General features: G+C 38.4%; 1 protein-coding gene across 2 annotated transcripts in view; it reads left to right on the top strand.

Annotated features, from left to right (window-relative positions):
* The window catches only part of clstn2a (calsyntenin 2a), a 139,482-nt gene that overhangs the window by 105,609 nt on the left and 17,457 nt on the right, over positions 1-16,416 (top strand). For both annotated transcript variants that reach the window (XM_079347348.1, XM_079347347.1), the window contains exons 7-10: positions 263-412; positions 3,931-4,116; positions 5,597-5,854; positions 8,391-8,512. In XM_079347348.1, coding sequence (XP_079203474.1) covers positions 263-412; positions 3,931-4,116; positions 5,597-5,854; positions 8,391-8,512 — 716 coding nt within the window. The remainder of the gene's footprint in view (positions 1-262; positions 413-3,930; positions 4,117-5,596; positions 5,855-8,390; positions 8,513-16,416) is intronic.

The raw sequence follows: 16,416 nt of genomic DNA, 5'->3' as shown, positions 1-16,416 counted from the left end.
AGTCCTTTTACTGGCAATTAAAAGCAGGAAATATATGCTATATTAAATATATGAACATTGACAGACACCCAAGGCATAATGGAAATGGTCTTAATGACACTGACAAACATTATCCAACACAATGAGGGCACATAATTCCAAACTTTAAAGTTATTTCCTTAAACTCACGAGCTCAAACCTTGGCAGATTATGTTCCATTCTTTTTAAGCATGAAACTGAATACTTGTAAGAGTATGTTTTCTTTTTTCTTTTTTTCCTTTAGGTAACATCAGAAACACAGAGCGGCTGAGCTATGACAAGCAGCAGAGCTACAAGATCATGGTGACGGCCTTTGACTGCGGTCAGAAGAAAGCAAAGGAGGATGTGGCGGTGCATATTGATGTCAAGCCTGTGTGTAAACCTGGATGGCAAGGTCAGAAATAAAAAAAAAAGAAGAAAAAAATAAAACAGACAGAATGCTTTCAAAAAAATCTTAATTTCCCTTGTAGTAAAGAAAACAGTGTCATACAGCACCCAGACATGTTGTTTAACAGACTTAAATGCAAAGCAATAGCATCAACATTGGAGCAGGTGGTGCAGTGCAATTGTTGAGCACATCCTTTCCCTCGAGGGAATTTCTATCTTGTTTTAGCACAAACGTCTCCAGGAAATCAGAGGGCCTGACAAAAACCTCCAGAGGGAAAGTAGACCCCACCCCCCATACACACACACACACACACACACGCACACACACACACACACACACACCTTCCTTAAACACTCAAGCAGCTTGGCGTTCAAGCAAGTCCGTCTCCCCTGCTGCTTCACCTGTCAGAGCTGACAGCATCTTAGGAGTCAAGCTCACACAGGAATGAAAGAGGAAGACAGACAGAGACAAGAGGGGAGAGGAAGGAAAGGAAGGAAGACAGAGATAAAGAAGCAGGCAGGATGAAGAGGTAACTTAAGGAAAGAAAGAGACAAACAAAGTTACAGTAAAGGAGGGAGGTTATTCCTTTAGTCTTTATATCTTTAAATCACAGAGTTGGTAAAAGTCAGACCAGAATATATCGTACTGTATGATGTGTAGTAAATAACACTTTGAGCTGGGGCTTTTATTAAACAAAGGTTTCACCCTAAGTTGTTCAATTTTCAAATTTGACTGTGCTATGTGATTTTAAAATGTTCTTAAAAAAGCTGATTTTAAAGTTGTCTTACCACATAAATCTTGAATTAACTGTGACCTAATCCAGCATGTAGCCTAAAAGTTAGTTACAAAAATAGTTGTTTCATAAGTAATGTTAATGATTTTCAAGGGATTGTCCAAACATTGTGATTAACTATCCTAAACTCAAGGGCATCGCAGACGTTCTTATTCAATAAAAGTTGTTTCAAAATTCAGCTTTTTATCCTGGAGCACATTACTATTCATCAGCTAGCAAGTTAGCACCTAATGTTTCCTCAAACTTCTAGATTGCCTGAAGTCTGTTTCCCTGAGTTTCCCCCAGCATGATACAAATCTAGACAGACTGCTGCCTTCAGAAGAACTGATAAGTGCGACAGACAGACAGACAGACAGACAGACAGACAGACAGACAGACAGACAGACAGACAGACAGACAGACAGACAGACAGACAGACAGACTGCCACTACTTATCAAGCTATATTATTACCAGATGCTACCATAGACATGGAACAGAGCAATACTTCTCTCCAGTATATACAGTATAACAGAATAGATAGATTGCTAATGTTTGAGAAAATTATATTTGAACCTTTAGAGCCTAGATTTGAGTATACTTCAACAAACATACAGTCTACTGTACATGAAACAATATCTTCTAAGGCTCTTCAGAGCCTTACAGGGATGTTATTGATTTCAAGGGAAATCTACGGTCATCATCTGCAGGGTGTTTGTGCCATTAGTATCTAAAAACAAATATGAGCACATGACATTAAACACTGCATGTCTCTGTATAAACTACAGTTATTTTGGGTTAAAGTAGAGCTGACTGTTGATGACCCAACTCATTGTCTTTCCCTTTCTGTTGTATAGAGATTGGTATATAGGTAGTTATAGATTCTATAGACGATAAATCTACCAACTTTCTTACCTGCTGGACATCCTGGACATGTATTGGATTCGTAACATTTTGTTCTAAGATAAAAGGCAAAAAAGATAATTTAGCTTGAACAATGAAAGAGCAAATTGAGCCCATGCTGAAAACACTGCAAATGCCAGTATTTGGGGATTTAGGGGTCACTGAGGGAAATGTCAGTGTACATCCCATAGAGGTGGAGAATGAAAAGGAGAGAGTCACTACAGCTTTGTGAGAGTCAGAAATGGCATTAGAAGTTTATGTAAATGTCATTTTAAGGTAGTGTAGTGATGTAGAGCAGTTAGGGGCAGAATATGTCTTCAAATACCTATTATATATCCAAAAACCAGGCTCCAATGATAAAGCCAGTTCAAAAAATGTACCAGCTGGTTTTCCTGCTCACTGTCAATGAGCCTCATTTTGAGATCCCTGTGATTTCACAGCTTTATTGACTTCCTGCAGTCAAGTCACAAACGAACACAATTGCTTTCAAACCTTGCTGACATTCTCATCAATGTTGCATAATTCTTTCAGATTTGGCTCATAAAACAGGCAGTGCTGCATAATCCTGCTGTAAAAACATTAACGCGCAGTGGATTTATATGAATAAAACATAAAGCAGTGATGCATTCAAACAGCAAGTCTTTTGTAAATGTAGCCTTATTTATCTTCTGTGGATAAAGGTCAGCTGTGTTTCTGCCGCTCTTTTTGAAGAAGGCCCTCTGGCATAAATAGAGGCTAAATGTGTCCTGCTCCACCTCACCTCTCGCTCCTGCTCCTGCCCACCTGATCCTAATTTGTTTCTCTCTTTCTCAATGTTGGTCTCAGTGGATTTGATACCAGTTTCTGTAGGCTCAGCAAGAAGTGCCAGGTGTCCACCTACACTCATGCACATGCACGCGCACACACACACACGCACTCATGCTCGTGAACCCCTGTACTTTCTGTAAATCTGAGATTCTTGTCCATAAATATTACTGTGTAACTAAAATATAACAACTGGAAACAGGAATGACTGTTACAAAGAGGGCAGCTGCCCTTCATACCGACCTGTTGTCTTTTTCCTTTAGTCCTCATTATAAAAACACCTGGAGAAGAGCATTTAGTTCAATTTCTTATCTGAGCAAACAATGCTGTATACCTGGACACTAGATTTATGAGGTCATTAGAGTCCTACAGTTAGAAAAGATTAAATATGTAAATAGGCTTAAATGGATTTGTCTTTAATGATTCACATGCAGTCAAAGGGATGTTAGCAAGGATTGATCCCTTCCCCCTCCTCAAGAAGACTGCAAAACACAAGTCATATATACTTTTTAAGATTGTCATTAGGTCCTGACAGTAATTAGTCATTCATGTGCTCTGAAAGAGAACCGGAAAAATTTGTCACCTGTAACAGTTGTAAACATGTAAAAACTTCGACCAATGTTGGCACTTGGTACACGTTTTATAAACCATTCAACCCTCATGCATGATCCGACACAAAAAACATGAGCTGAAATCTGCTTCTGGACCAGAGGGGCTAGTGCATGTAAGTGAGGGGTTAAAATCATGCTAGTTTTTGAAAAATACCTACCCTGCCTTAAACCTTTTCAAACCCAATCTAACAAATGTCTCAATGAAGTATTTCACACAAACACAAAAGGTATAGCTCCATCCTCAGTGTCACAGACAGAGAGTCTAATTACACTGAATGTTCTTTTATTTTATTATATATATTATTTCTAGAAAAAAAAATTGTCCAAGAGGACTAAAGGGGGATGTGAGATTTCAGATCATCCAAGTTACAGTTATATAGTGTGAAGAGTGAAGAGAGTAATTGCTCGATACTAACAATGAAACCAACCCTTACAGGTTGGAGCAAGCGGGTGGACTATGAGCCAGGTACTGGGAGTAAACAGCTGTTTCCCAAGATGCACTTGGAGACATGTGGAGGTCCCCTGTCTGGTGTGAAGGCGATGGTGGAGCTACAAACGAATCACATCGGGAAGGGCTGTGACCGGGAAACATACTCAGAGAAGTCTCTGCAAAAACTCTGTGGTAAGTAGAGGAAGGAAGAGAAAAAAGTGAATAAAATGGATCTGAAGTTGAATTAAAGGAGAGAGAAAAAAAGTCAGCTGGAATAAAAAAGAAAGGTGCTATTGTCAAGTAGAGGACTTTCAAGGCGTAAAGGCTAGTAACACTAATGAAAGACAAGGAACATTTAATTCAAATGAGAAATAACCCCTTGATATATTTGATTCTGAAGTCTATTAATACGCAAGTTGCCATGCAAATTTAATCCGGGAGACTACCGTATTTTGAAATGTTTTCTTCTTTAATTAAATATCTGAACTCTACTCTGACCTGTGAAACATGTTCATTATGTTCTTCTATATTTACCCCTGGTATATGGCTCTTTACTATTATATAAAGTGTGCTGTTCACTTTTTAATCTTTGCAAACATATTCAGATGAAATATGCAACATGAATAATTCTAACTTCTCAGTATTCTCTCTGGGTTTTTTTAAGATATGTAGAAAAATGGCAAAGATAGATTCATATGCGATGAAAACATCTGAGACAAGACTAAAATGTTAGAATAAAAGCGGAAAGCGGAAGGAATAATGATAATAATGATTTTATAACATTTTATTTGTTAGTACCAAACGTTCCAAAAACTCAACAAGAATAGGGCTGTAATTACTGAAGCCTCTTTAAACTGACCATTAAATTCATTCTGGGTTCATCGAGGACACTTTGATTCTATTATCTAAGTGCTATTTCTGATGTGAGTCTAAAGAGCAGGTTAATGACAAGAGCTGACTGAAATCAGGATTTTGTGGCTGAAACTGTAACCATCATTAGAGGGTCAACGTCAGACAGCATTTTACTATCGCTGCCAATTCAATTAATTTATTGTCTGAATGTCACTTATAATTATACCCCCCATTCGTCAGGTTTTTATAAATGACACAACAGAAAGCTCAGAAGGATTTTAGACATTTTCTTTGCTTCATCAGAAGCACCAGAATAGAAGTAAAAATACGAGTGATGTTTCATTTTTTATTTTATTTTCCTTTTTGACATTTTTAGACGCTCTTACATCTCGTCTATATTTTACATCATCTTAAAAAGGACTGGATTTGATATGATTTAAAGTCCCATCTACAATCTTGTAATTTATTGAATAGTGTCTATGATGGCTGCCTAATTTTTGAGTGTCCTCCAAATCTTCAGTAAAGTCCTCATAATATTATTTTTACCCCATCACAATGGACATGTTGGCAAAGCAAATACTGCCACTTTCTTTTAATTAGAGCAGTAAGTAACTTTGGGTTTGTGACAAAAGCCTTCAACCATGGCCAGCACGATTTAATCACAGTAAATCTATTTCTGAAGACTCACAGATTTACAGAGCTAAATGTGTCCTTTCTCATTGGTAAAATCAGAAGCAAACAAACAGAAACTGTTTCTCTGGAGATTGATTTGCTGTCCAGCCGTCCTGACAGTGTCGGCTTTTCTGACTGACACATCCAGGTGCAGCATCAGGCAGCACTGACCTCCTTCCTGCCCCCGGCCCATCCACAAACTGGACAGCATCTCTTCTGACTGACAGCGGCCGGGAAAGTGACCTCATCTATCGATTCGATGGGCATCAGGCTGCTAATGTTCCAGATCACGTGGTGCCCCAAAACCTGACAGACCAGTTCACTTTAGCCACGTGGATGAAACACGGGCCCAGTCCTGGACTCAGAGCTGAGAAGGAAACTTTACTGTGTAACTCCGACAAGACAGGTGAGGAAAGGTGTCCATTAGAAACATCCTATGGACATAACATGATCTATAACATTCTTTCAAATATAATGAAACATGAACAGAAGCCCAAAAATGGCAAATGACCTTTGAAATGTACAACTCATTTTCCATTGCGTTTCTGAACTGAGCCTTCTGAACTCTGTAATTAAAGAAGCCATCTGTACATGGCATGTTCTCACAGTGCTCTCACAGATGGCTTTTTAGCTCAGGAAATGAGTAGCCTGGTGTTGTGATGCAAAACTGCAAGGTTGTCTGTGTTGGACCATCAGAGTCTTATCAATTCTTTTCTTGTACTTCTTGTAGTAGAATGTAAATGGCACCAGAAGGCTCAGTTGAAGGGGCCAGATCAACAACACTGGACCATGTATTGTATCCCATCATTCCTCAGAGTGAGCCTGGGACAGAAAGGATGGCAGCTTTAACAACATCATAATGACTTCTAATACATAACAGCTTTTAAGAATTGTAGAATAATAACCATATTATATATATATAGTCACTGACTAATAAAGGGTTGGCTTGAAGTTTGTGTACACACACACACACACACACACACACACACACTAATGGATTTAAGTCATTCTGTCTCCACTAATTGTATCTACTACTATGAATTGTAATGACTAAAATTAAGTTGTTATACACATAATATATGACAGATGATATATTCCTCTACATCTTTAATATTATGGGTTTTGTTTTTTCCAGCTTTTTGAAATAACACTTCGGAGCTGCAACATCTTAATTTTTAAGATTGTATTTTAAGGCTTTTGCTTCTGTTTGGACATGAGAAGTTAGATAGACAGCATAATGATCCATTCAAACCTGTAACCAGTGCAATATGGCCTTTAGCTTCTGAAGCTTCATGGAGCACCTTGGCTACTAACTGAGCTAGACCAGCTCCCTGCTACATATAACTAATATCTTGAATCTTTAAGGCTTCAATACGAGTATGTATGTTAGTACAAACAAAAGGATATTTGTTGCATTGAAAGGCAAAACGTAATAATATATTCGTAGCTTGTGGCAGCATAACGTAAATAGCAGGATTTACAAGGAAAATATGCCAATCTTTGTAAAGGATTTGAGGATGCCACCAGTGGTGGCCAATCAGATTTCAAATGGGGCCCATGCCACCCCTGGAAATTCTTCTGGAAGCCAAGTTGATCACTGTGAGCTACCTTTAACACATCTTACTAGTATGTACAGTTAACTACTTACGTGAAATTCTAACCTTTATTGGAAAATGAAAATAAATACCTCAAGTTTCTAAATGTCTGCTTTGTCCCTTTGAAATGTGAAAGGGGCAATGCCTTTCACTGCCTTTTTAGGCAGACTTTGGTGGATAATTTAAAAACACAAACAGCAGCATGTACTCTGTCACTCGTTGGACTCTTTGTGTCACGCTGGCAGACATGTAGTAATGCGGAGAAGCCATTTGCATTGCACATCCATCTGAAAAGAGTTTCACACTGAGTATCACAGTGTTTGGATGCTTGTTGAATTGGTTCTATATAAAACCTTTAGCAACAGGTCTATCAGTAAACTGTTCTTCAAGTTCAGGCAGATGTCATGTTGAATGTTACACTGTGTTCTGAAGCCAAAAAGTAGTTTATCATTAGTAATCATTTACTGATAGTACAAATTTCTGTGAATACGTTCAGTTTGGTTACATCTTGTAGAGATGATTTTGCTGTTTGCAGACTACGATCTATTCTGAGAAGATATGACTATATTTGAGGAGAAACGCGTTATATGAGGTATCACAAAAGTATAATGTATGGCCTCAGTTGACAATAGAATGATGAAGTGTTCTTCAAATAGAGGTTTGACATTTAAAGAGTAAAGGTAATGTGATTCTTCATACCATGTATAGAAATATCTAAAGTGGGAAGGAATTTGTGACATCTGTTGTGCTGTATATAATGGCTCCACACCGACCATTAAATTGTCTATCTTTCAGCCTGCACAGAGTCTCAGTGTTGTCTGTTAGATTAGAACCACGGCCCTGATATGCTGCGTTAATATTATCCAGTCTGTTGATAGATTCAGCTTTAGGGACATTTATATTATTCAACCCATCATTTACTTAAAGTTTAGATTTTGTTTAATAAAACTAACTTGGTAATTGAACATATTTTCTCACAGTTATGTTTGAGCGATAATTAATGAATGCCAGCTGGTTGGAGAGGGAAGAATGTGTGCATTAACATCACCGCCCCTAAATAGAAAGGTGACTGCAGCACCTGTGATTTATTAGGTGAGCCATTTGAACTGATGATGTTTTACAGGTATGTAGCCATACAGTTTTAGACTGGTACAAAAGCACCAAAAATTAATTGTTGATTGAGTCCGATCACACAGAGACTCAACGACCTCTTCGATCCTTTTGTTTGATGTGTAAATAATGTGTGATTATCAAGAAAAGAGGAAATAATTGTTGTTTTACTGCACTGTGCAATGTAGAATAATGTCTCAATGTGTGCGTGTGTGTGTCTTTTTCTTCCATTTGCAGAAATGAATCGCCACCATTACTCTCTGTATGTCCACAACTGTCGCCTGGTGTTCCTGCTCAGGAGAGATTTCACTCAGATCGACACTTTCAGACCTGCAGAGTTTCACTGGAAACTGGAGCAGGTGAGAAGTGTGTGTGTGTGTGTGTGTGTGTGTGTGTGTGTGTGTGTGTGTGTGTGTGTGTGTGTGTGTGTGTGTGTGTGTGTGTGTGTGTGTGTGTGTGTGTGTGTGTGTGTGTGTGTGTGTGTGTGTGTGTGTGTGTGTGTGTGTGTGTGTGTGTGTGTGTGTTTGTGTCCAAGCATTGATGTAAGGTGATTTTCTACAGCAGGTGAAGGGCTATCATTATTTGTGTAGCAAGGGGAAAGGCTCTCCATTCTAATTACCAGAGGCCTTCCATCACTTTCTGCACACTGGGGGAGATAAGAGGGCAGAAGACCCCTGTTATCCTACACCCTCACACACACACACACACACACACACACACACACACACACACACACACACACATTCATTCACACAAAGGACAGTCCAAAAGTGGCAGGTTTGTTTAGTCATAGGTAATAACTCACCTGCAGCAGATCTCTATTATCTTTCATGCTTCTTGAGAGTTGTTGATCTAATTTGCCGAGAGGTTTTTTGTCTTTTGTCCTGCAGAAAACGTCTAAAAGGAAACAAGCATATGATATGAAATCTATTCTGACAGTATGTGACAAAGTGCATTCCTTACTGGAATTATCCTGAAATGATTGCCTGCAGTACTTTTTGTTACAGTTGTTAAAATAAAAATATCCTAGTTATTATTACTTCTTTATAGCGGATTTTCAATACATGAGGCATTTAAACTAAAGCACTCCAAAATATTTCTCTGGAGCAACATGCGATGTTAATGAAGCAACAGTCTGAGACTGCAATGACATTTTTTTCACTTTATGTCAATTGTAAGTGTATTTACAACAAAAGACTAGATTAAACATACTGGGGAGCAGAAAAGAGTATTATGAATCAGTTTAATATCTTGGACGTAGATCGATCCAGTCATGCAGGAGTTGCAGGATTTGTACGTTATCTGTCTGGCCCACTTGCTTCAGATCATTTTTGCTGAATACTTACTACATTCACACGTGCAGCTCAGGCAAAATGTGTTTTTACATTTGCCCAATAAGGAAGCTACAGTCCTTGGAGATGTTGGCTTGGGTTCAAAGGTGAATGAAATCGACCAGTTTCTTCACCACGTCATTCTCCACTCTCTCTCTATTTCTCTCCTCGATTTCCGACTCTATCCTCTGTTCTGTCTCCCAAACAAACAAGTTGTGCATGTGTGAAAAGGCTATAAGTCAGAAGATGGACACGACAAACATACACGGATAGTGTCTGCTTCCTACAGCAGCACAAAAGTTCCAGCAATTAGTAGCATTAGTCCGATTTCCCTCATCAGCTGACAAGAAGAAATAAACTTGACCCAGAGTCATGTAACACAACAAGACTACAGCAGAGGATGTAATAATAAAAGTTAAAGTTACACTGCATTGATGTGATCTGTCTAACATTTCTCCCAGAATCCATACAGTGGAAGCATCAATGTTGTCATTAGTTTATTAACTGTTCATAAAAATGTGCTAGCAGTTGGATCGTTTTAAAGATGTATCCAATGACCCTGTAAATATCCAGTAAATCTGCCCACACATTTTCTGTTAAATCTACAAGTACATACCAATGTTTAGTAAACAAAGTGACGTCTGATTTTACCCTCTACCTTTAGAAAAATGCAAAGAGACATCTCAAGGACATGTCATTAATTTAGACTCTTGAGTGAGAATAATCCAACTGAACAGTGTGTAGTCAAAAGGATTTTTATGATAAGCCAATAAACTCCCTAGTTTGCTTTTCCACACACTGCCCTGCTTAATTGTAATGGATGGTAGATGTAGATATAATCTAATGTTTTAACCCTTGGGACACAGAATATGTCCACCTCATACTGGAATAATCAGAAAATGATTCATGATTACAAGAACTCTGAGAAAAACTAAGCAGGTTTTTATTTGGGTCTTTTCATGTTGGACTGTCATGATGTATCATCATCTTGGACTTTTCTGAAAATTGATTTTTTTCTTCTTTTCAGGTCTTTTTTGCAACTTAAATCAAGCAAAAGGCTTATGTTTCTGTGTGCACACAATGTGCTGTCTTTGCAATCTTTCTGCACTGTTGGGTGTGTACCTTCTAACCAGGTGGCTGTTTTTTTAGGTCAAAGGGAGTTTTGAAGTTTTTCTCAGTCTAGTGTTCTTATCTCTGGAGGCTCACTGGGGCAGATGTGACAAAGAGAAGGGCCAGCCAAGAAGTGCTGCTGAGTTTTCTTAGCAAACAACCCCAAGAGTCAGCTTTGATTCATTCTCACTTCTCCTCTGCCTCTCTCTCTCTCTCTCTCTCTCTCTCTCTCTCTCTCTCTCTCTCTCTCTCTCTCTCTCTCTCTCTCTCTCTCTCTCTCTCTCTCTCTCTCTCTCTCTCTCTCTCTCTCTCTCTCTCTCTCTCTCTCTCTCTCTCTCTCTCTCTCTCTCTTTCTGCTTTATTAATTTCCTCTCATTCTGTCCTACACAGATTATATTGAAGAAAGCAGGGATCCTATGTGTTCCTTTACTTGGATCTTTAAAAGAAGCATGGAGAAAGCTTGTAGAGCAGTCAAAGAGAATACAGGATGAGTTACTCACCACTACAAATCACTTGTGCAGAGACTCTCATGAAATATAAATAGAAAGTGGTCTGAACTAGTAGAGGTTAACCAGAGAGGACATCTTACTTAACGCTAATGGACAACCTAAATAGAAAAAAAACCACTTGTAATATTTATAAACTTTGACTTTCAGTGCTCTATAATCCTTCGCCTTGGATTCATCTGCTTTACCTGCATATAGTATGACTTCTTATAATAGTACTTTATTGGATTTTAAATGATGATTCTGTGAAAAAAGATGAATGCAAACATTGAGGTAAAGAAGGCAGTGCTGTAGTGGTGGTGGTGGTTTCCACATCTTTGGATTAAGTTCTATTGTTAGGAAATGCCTCTCGTGGCTGAATTGCATTATTGATTAAGAACTTCTGCCGAAGGAGAAACTTGTGTCTCTAACTTGTTTTAAAATTGATTTTGGTGTGTGTGGTGGGTCTTAAAGCATCTGAGACTCTGACATCAAAACCTTATTTCAAGCAGCCTGCAGTGTTTTATGTGAAAGAGAAGTGACAAACCATGTGTGTGAAAACAGCTGAAGCTCTGTATAAATATGTATTTGTATATTTTTGGCCCACAAACACGCCACAACTTGTGATCTTAAAGGTGTTAGGACATCATCACTCACAAAGAGGGGGGCTGTGAATGCTGAGTAATATTTTTTCTTACAACCACTTTATGGTTGGTGCTTAATAGTTATCTTTTTTAGTAAGCATAATTAAAGGTTGTAATCTGTCAGATAACACGTATGTAAAGGAACTAGCTGAACCAAACAAGGCTCACAAGGCATGATACAATAAAAAGCAGTTTTGTTTTACTTCCTTTTTCCCTCCACGAGCTGGGTCGTAACATGCAGTGTGTTCTGAGCTCTTAATGCCACCACACAATGAGGCAGTCCTTATACAGCACAGCTAGTACCTTATTTTTTAACATTTCTTACTCCAAATCCAACTTTTTACACATTTTATTTTCCTATTTTTTGAGTAAAAGATGAAAACCCATTCTGTGATTGTTCTGACAATGACTTATGTAAGGACAGGAGATGCTACAGACCCTTGTTTGGAATAATGAGAACGAGTTCACAGAGCTGTCCAGACTGTGGATAAAGGAGTGCGGTGGACTGAGGCCAGAAGGAGAGGAGGGGACTATGGAGTGTCACAGCTGCTTCTTACTGTCCTTGTTCCTCGAGCACTTAGAAAGGACACTCAATGGCTTCCGCGGCAACTCCATTTAGCTCTATTGATTTTGCAATTCTTACTCCTAGTGAGGAGGGGTGGAGGAGGATGAAAGGGAGCTGGCAGAGAGAGAGAGAGAGAGAGAGGGGCTTTCATTTTGCACATCGATCGAACACGCTGAAGGAATGTCACTTTTGACAGAAAGCTGTGCACGTATCTTTAAAAAAGGACTTTTATGTTAGTGTATATGCACATACACAGAGGATGCCTATTTACTCTCTTCATTTTCAGCCTTGGTAATGGACTACTAGAGGAAGGATCACTCCTGTCTTTGCACATTATTCTCTCCCAGAGTCTAGAGAGAGCATCAGTTTAATTCATCTGTTCAATAGATAGTCTCTCACAGGCCCTGTACAAATCAGGATTTACTACTCTAATGTCTCTTAAAATAAAAGATGGGAGGAATTTTTTTGAAATAAAATTGTATTAAGTAGAGAGGAGGGAAAGAATAAACTTACATAGATTAGAGAATCAAGAGGAAATACCTTTTCACTTTGAGTTACTTTCTTTACCACAAATTATGAATATATATGAACAACCATTCATCTATCTTAGTGAGATAATAAAACAACGTGACCTTGATCTAAATCCTTTGAAATAAGATGCTATTTACTTACAAGAGTGGACAGAAAAGGAAAAATATCTAGAAAGGGGTCGAGTTGAAGCAAAGGCATGGTCTTTTTTCTGATCAGAGGCCTAAGATTTGTACTGAGATACACTTAATCAATCAATCACATGTTGTGTATCACAGATAAACTTTCACCATTACTCTGCTCCAAACTGCTGCTGACACCCTGTGATTAATCGTGTGTGTGTGGGTTCGATAATAGGGACTGAATGTAGGAGTAGAACAAAATCTCCCTCTTTGCTCGTCAATACAGCCTCTAATGTGATCTGCCTGATATTCTCACACAATCTCTGCCTCGGCTTGCTCTCTGTCCTGTGTCGACTCCAAGCCTCTCTTTGTATCTAAAGAGATTAATTGGATTGTTGTGGTGGTGTTTACATGTGTACGTGTGTTAGTGATTCTCTGCCTGTTTGCTGAAGATACCAGGAGAGATTATAGTGCTCTTTCTGATATTACTTTAGGTTCATCTCAAACACAAGACACTATGTTAACATCTAATAATGCTTGCAGGGCTCTTAATGTTTGTGAAGCTGTAATCTGTCAAGATATGTGTACATTTTGAACTGTTGAAGCTAGTAAGTAAATTTGAATTATTTTGTTCAACACACACAGAAAAGACAAAGAGGGAAACTAAGTTGTAATCCACTCAGTATTTTCTAAAACAATCTACTTGAAGTGAAATTCATTTTGTTTTCTTCAGTCCTTGTCCTTGTTATAATAATTAACATTTATGCAATATTGTTTGCTATATAAATCACTTGAATTTTACACAACATTACAAGGAGCATTACAATATTTTTAACATTTTCGTGTAAAAAATCAAAAGCTGGCAATGATGGAAGATGTGTTTTGTTGCAGATCAATAGAAAAATAGCTTGTCTGTACTTTATCCCCTTTCTGTGTAACTCCTACAGTCTGTAATGCTGCTGATTCTTATTGTGTATGTCTCTGCAGTGTGTGTGCGTATTTCAGGAAGAGCAGTGTTAGAGGAGGGGAACAGTATCTGGTACTTACAAACCATTCTGCAGGCATGCTCATTGCACAAAGAACCACTCCATAAGCATTCAGTCAGCACACTAATGTATGGTCAGGTTGTTTCTTCCATCTCTTCCTGCTCTATTTTGACTCCCTCCATTACTTCTCAACTTTTAAACTTTTCTTTTTCTAACCCTGCATTCAATGCCTACAAAAAAATGTCATTCATGCCGACCTGAAAGGTAGAAATTCAATAATTTCTTGAGATTTTACCGCTGCCTTTAGATGAACTGATCAGTGCGACAGACAGACAGACAGTCGAACAATCAAAGATTAAAAGCAGACCTAAAGCTTGGTTCTTTTCAGACACCAAACTCTAATTTATTACAGTTTCTGTGTTTACAGTTTCTCTCTCTCTCTCTGTCTCTTCCTTGGACAGTTTTTCTCTTAGTTTCCTTTCCTTTCTTTAACAATCCCTGTTATTCTCTGCAACCATGGTGACAATGTATAGGCCGGCTTCAATAATGCAATGACATAACATGTGCAGAAGACTGCAGAGCAGAGGACAGGAGAGGAGTAAAAAAAAAAAGGCCCGTATAACATGAGTAAAGGGAGAGGTGCAGCTTAGGAAGGAGCAGGGATATGAAAGTCTGGTGTTGCAGGAGATGACAAAGAAGAAGAATCAAGTTCATACCTATGAGAATGAACAGAGGAGAAGTGTAGAAAAGGATGATAATGGAGGCTAAAAACAATTCTTGAATTAATCTCCCTAACTTTACATGAAGAAGGCAGTCAATATGTTTGTAAAGGGACTTCATACAGGGACATTTCATTTCATTATTATTCAAATCAGCTAAACTAATAGTCTTGATTGATTTTTTTTGGTGACAAGCAAAGATCAGGGCTCAAACAATGTATAATAGAAAACAGAGGGCAACATCTTTATGTATTGTCTGTATTCATATAAAAAAGCCTCCTTCCAACCCAAATCTCTCCAGTATGTCAAAATAAACCATGCCATATCAAAGGGCTTCCCCACAGCCAGCAGTGTGTCCTCATTTTTCTGCTTCGTTCAGCAGGTATAAATGCCACGTGGCTATCTGTGGAAAAAGGGATATATTTGATTACTTTCTCCAAGGGGCACATTTTTCATCTGAAATGTATAACTTGTTTTTGCTCAAACTAAGTTTTGTAGCCTTCTCATTAGTAGCAGGCAGAATCTAATTGTTTATCCAGAGATCCCTGAGGTGAAAAACTTAATTCTGCCTCCAGACTCCCCAGTATTTTACGGGTCCGATTGGCTCTTATCGCCTGTTTTTTTTTAAAGATGTGATAGCCTCTCGTAAATACACTGTGGCAGATTAACATCGAGATAGACAGGCTTATCTCTTGTGTTTACTCTCAGCAATAAAACACTGCTATTGCATGGTAATATACTCAACAGAGGGAGTCTCACTCAGTATAAGGTAGGGTTTAATCACCAGCATCTGCAAGCAGAATTTTCAAAGGAGGGTAGTTAGTTACTGTGATGAATCAAACGCTCAGAGTGTCTGGATACCAGACATGACAGTGCAAAATCTCGATCAGGAAAAAATTTAAAACTATTAAGTGGCGCTGACATGTCAATACTAGGCTAAGAAACATAGACAAACCTTACAAAGGCATAAAGTAGAAGAAGAAAGCAACACAGTAAAGTCTGGAGGAAGAACGACAGAACAGCTTTTTCTCCCATAGAGAAAGTACACAGCTGCCTTTTATCTATTTGTGTTTTATCCACGATTTAATAAAAACAAAACCCAATCAATTCTGTTAACAGTTGCCCTCATGCTTTTGGAGTTAGAGTATGCTTCAGGAAAACTCCTCACCAGGCTATCTCCTTCAAAGTTGGCCTTTTCACAGCAGACATTGACCTGTAAATTCACAGGCTAAACCATCTCTTTTAAAGGCAGCTCTGTTTCATTGTCAGCAGCATGCACTTCACACCAACACTACTTGAAGTTGAATATACAAAAATAAATAGTCCTTTGTTTTTCTTTGGATGAAATGTAAAATTGTCTGGTTTTTTTCTTGTTTTTTTTGGGGGGGGGTTAAGTTTAAATACAGCAACTGCATGAGTTTTCCATTTCACACAAAGCTTTGTTGACATGTCAAAGCTCTAAAAAAAACTATAACTATTAAAGAACTCAGGTGAATTCCCCCTGCCTTTTTCAGTGTCAGGGTCTTGGTGTTATAGGTAATACCTGTGCTTTTTTTTCCTGTCAAGTCAAGTGTGTCTGCTCTGACTAATGGCCTAAAATGTGCACCGAAGTCTTCAGAAAAGGTCTGTTTATGACTTCTGTGTGGGAGCGTTGTTGGTTAGATATTTGAGTATCAGTCAGGAAGAGTTTACTTGACCTGGAGAGGCTGTTGTAATTCACCTGCTGAAATCTTTCAATTCAGTAATCCTTTTGGCATTTTCTGAAAAGCAGCT

This window comes from Symphodus melops (genome assembly GCF_947650265.1).
Source record: "Symphodus melops genome assembly, chromosome: 7".
Taxonomy (NCBI): Eukaryota; Metazoa; Chordata; class Actinopteri; order Labriformes; family Labridae; genus Symphodus; species Symphodus melops.
This window is presented reverse-complemented; position numbering and strand designations above follow the sequence as displayed.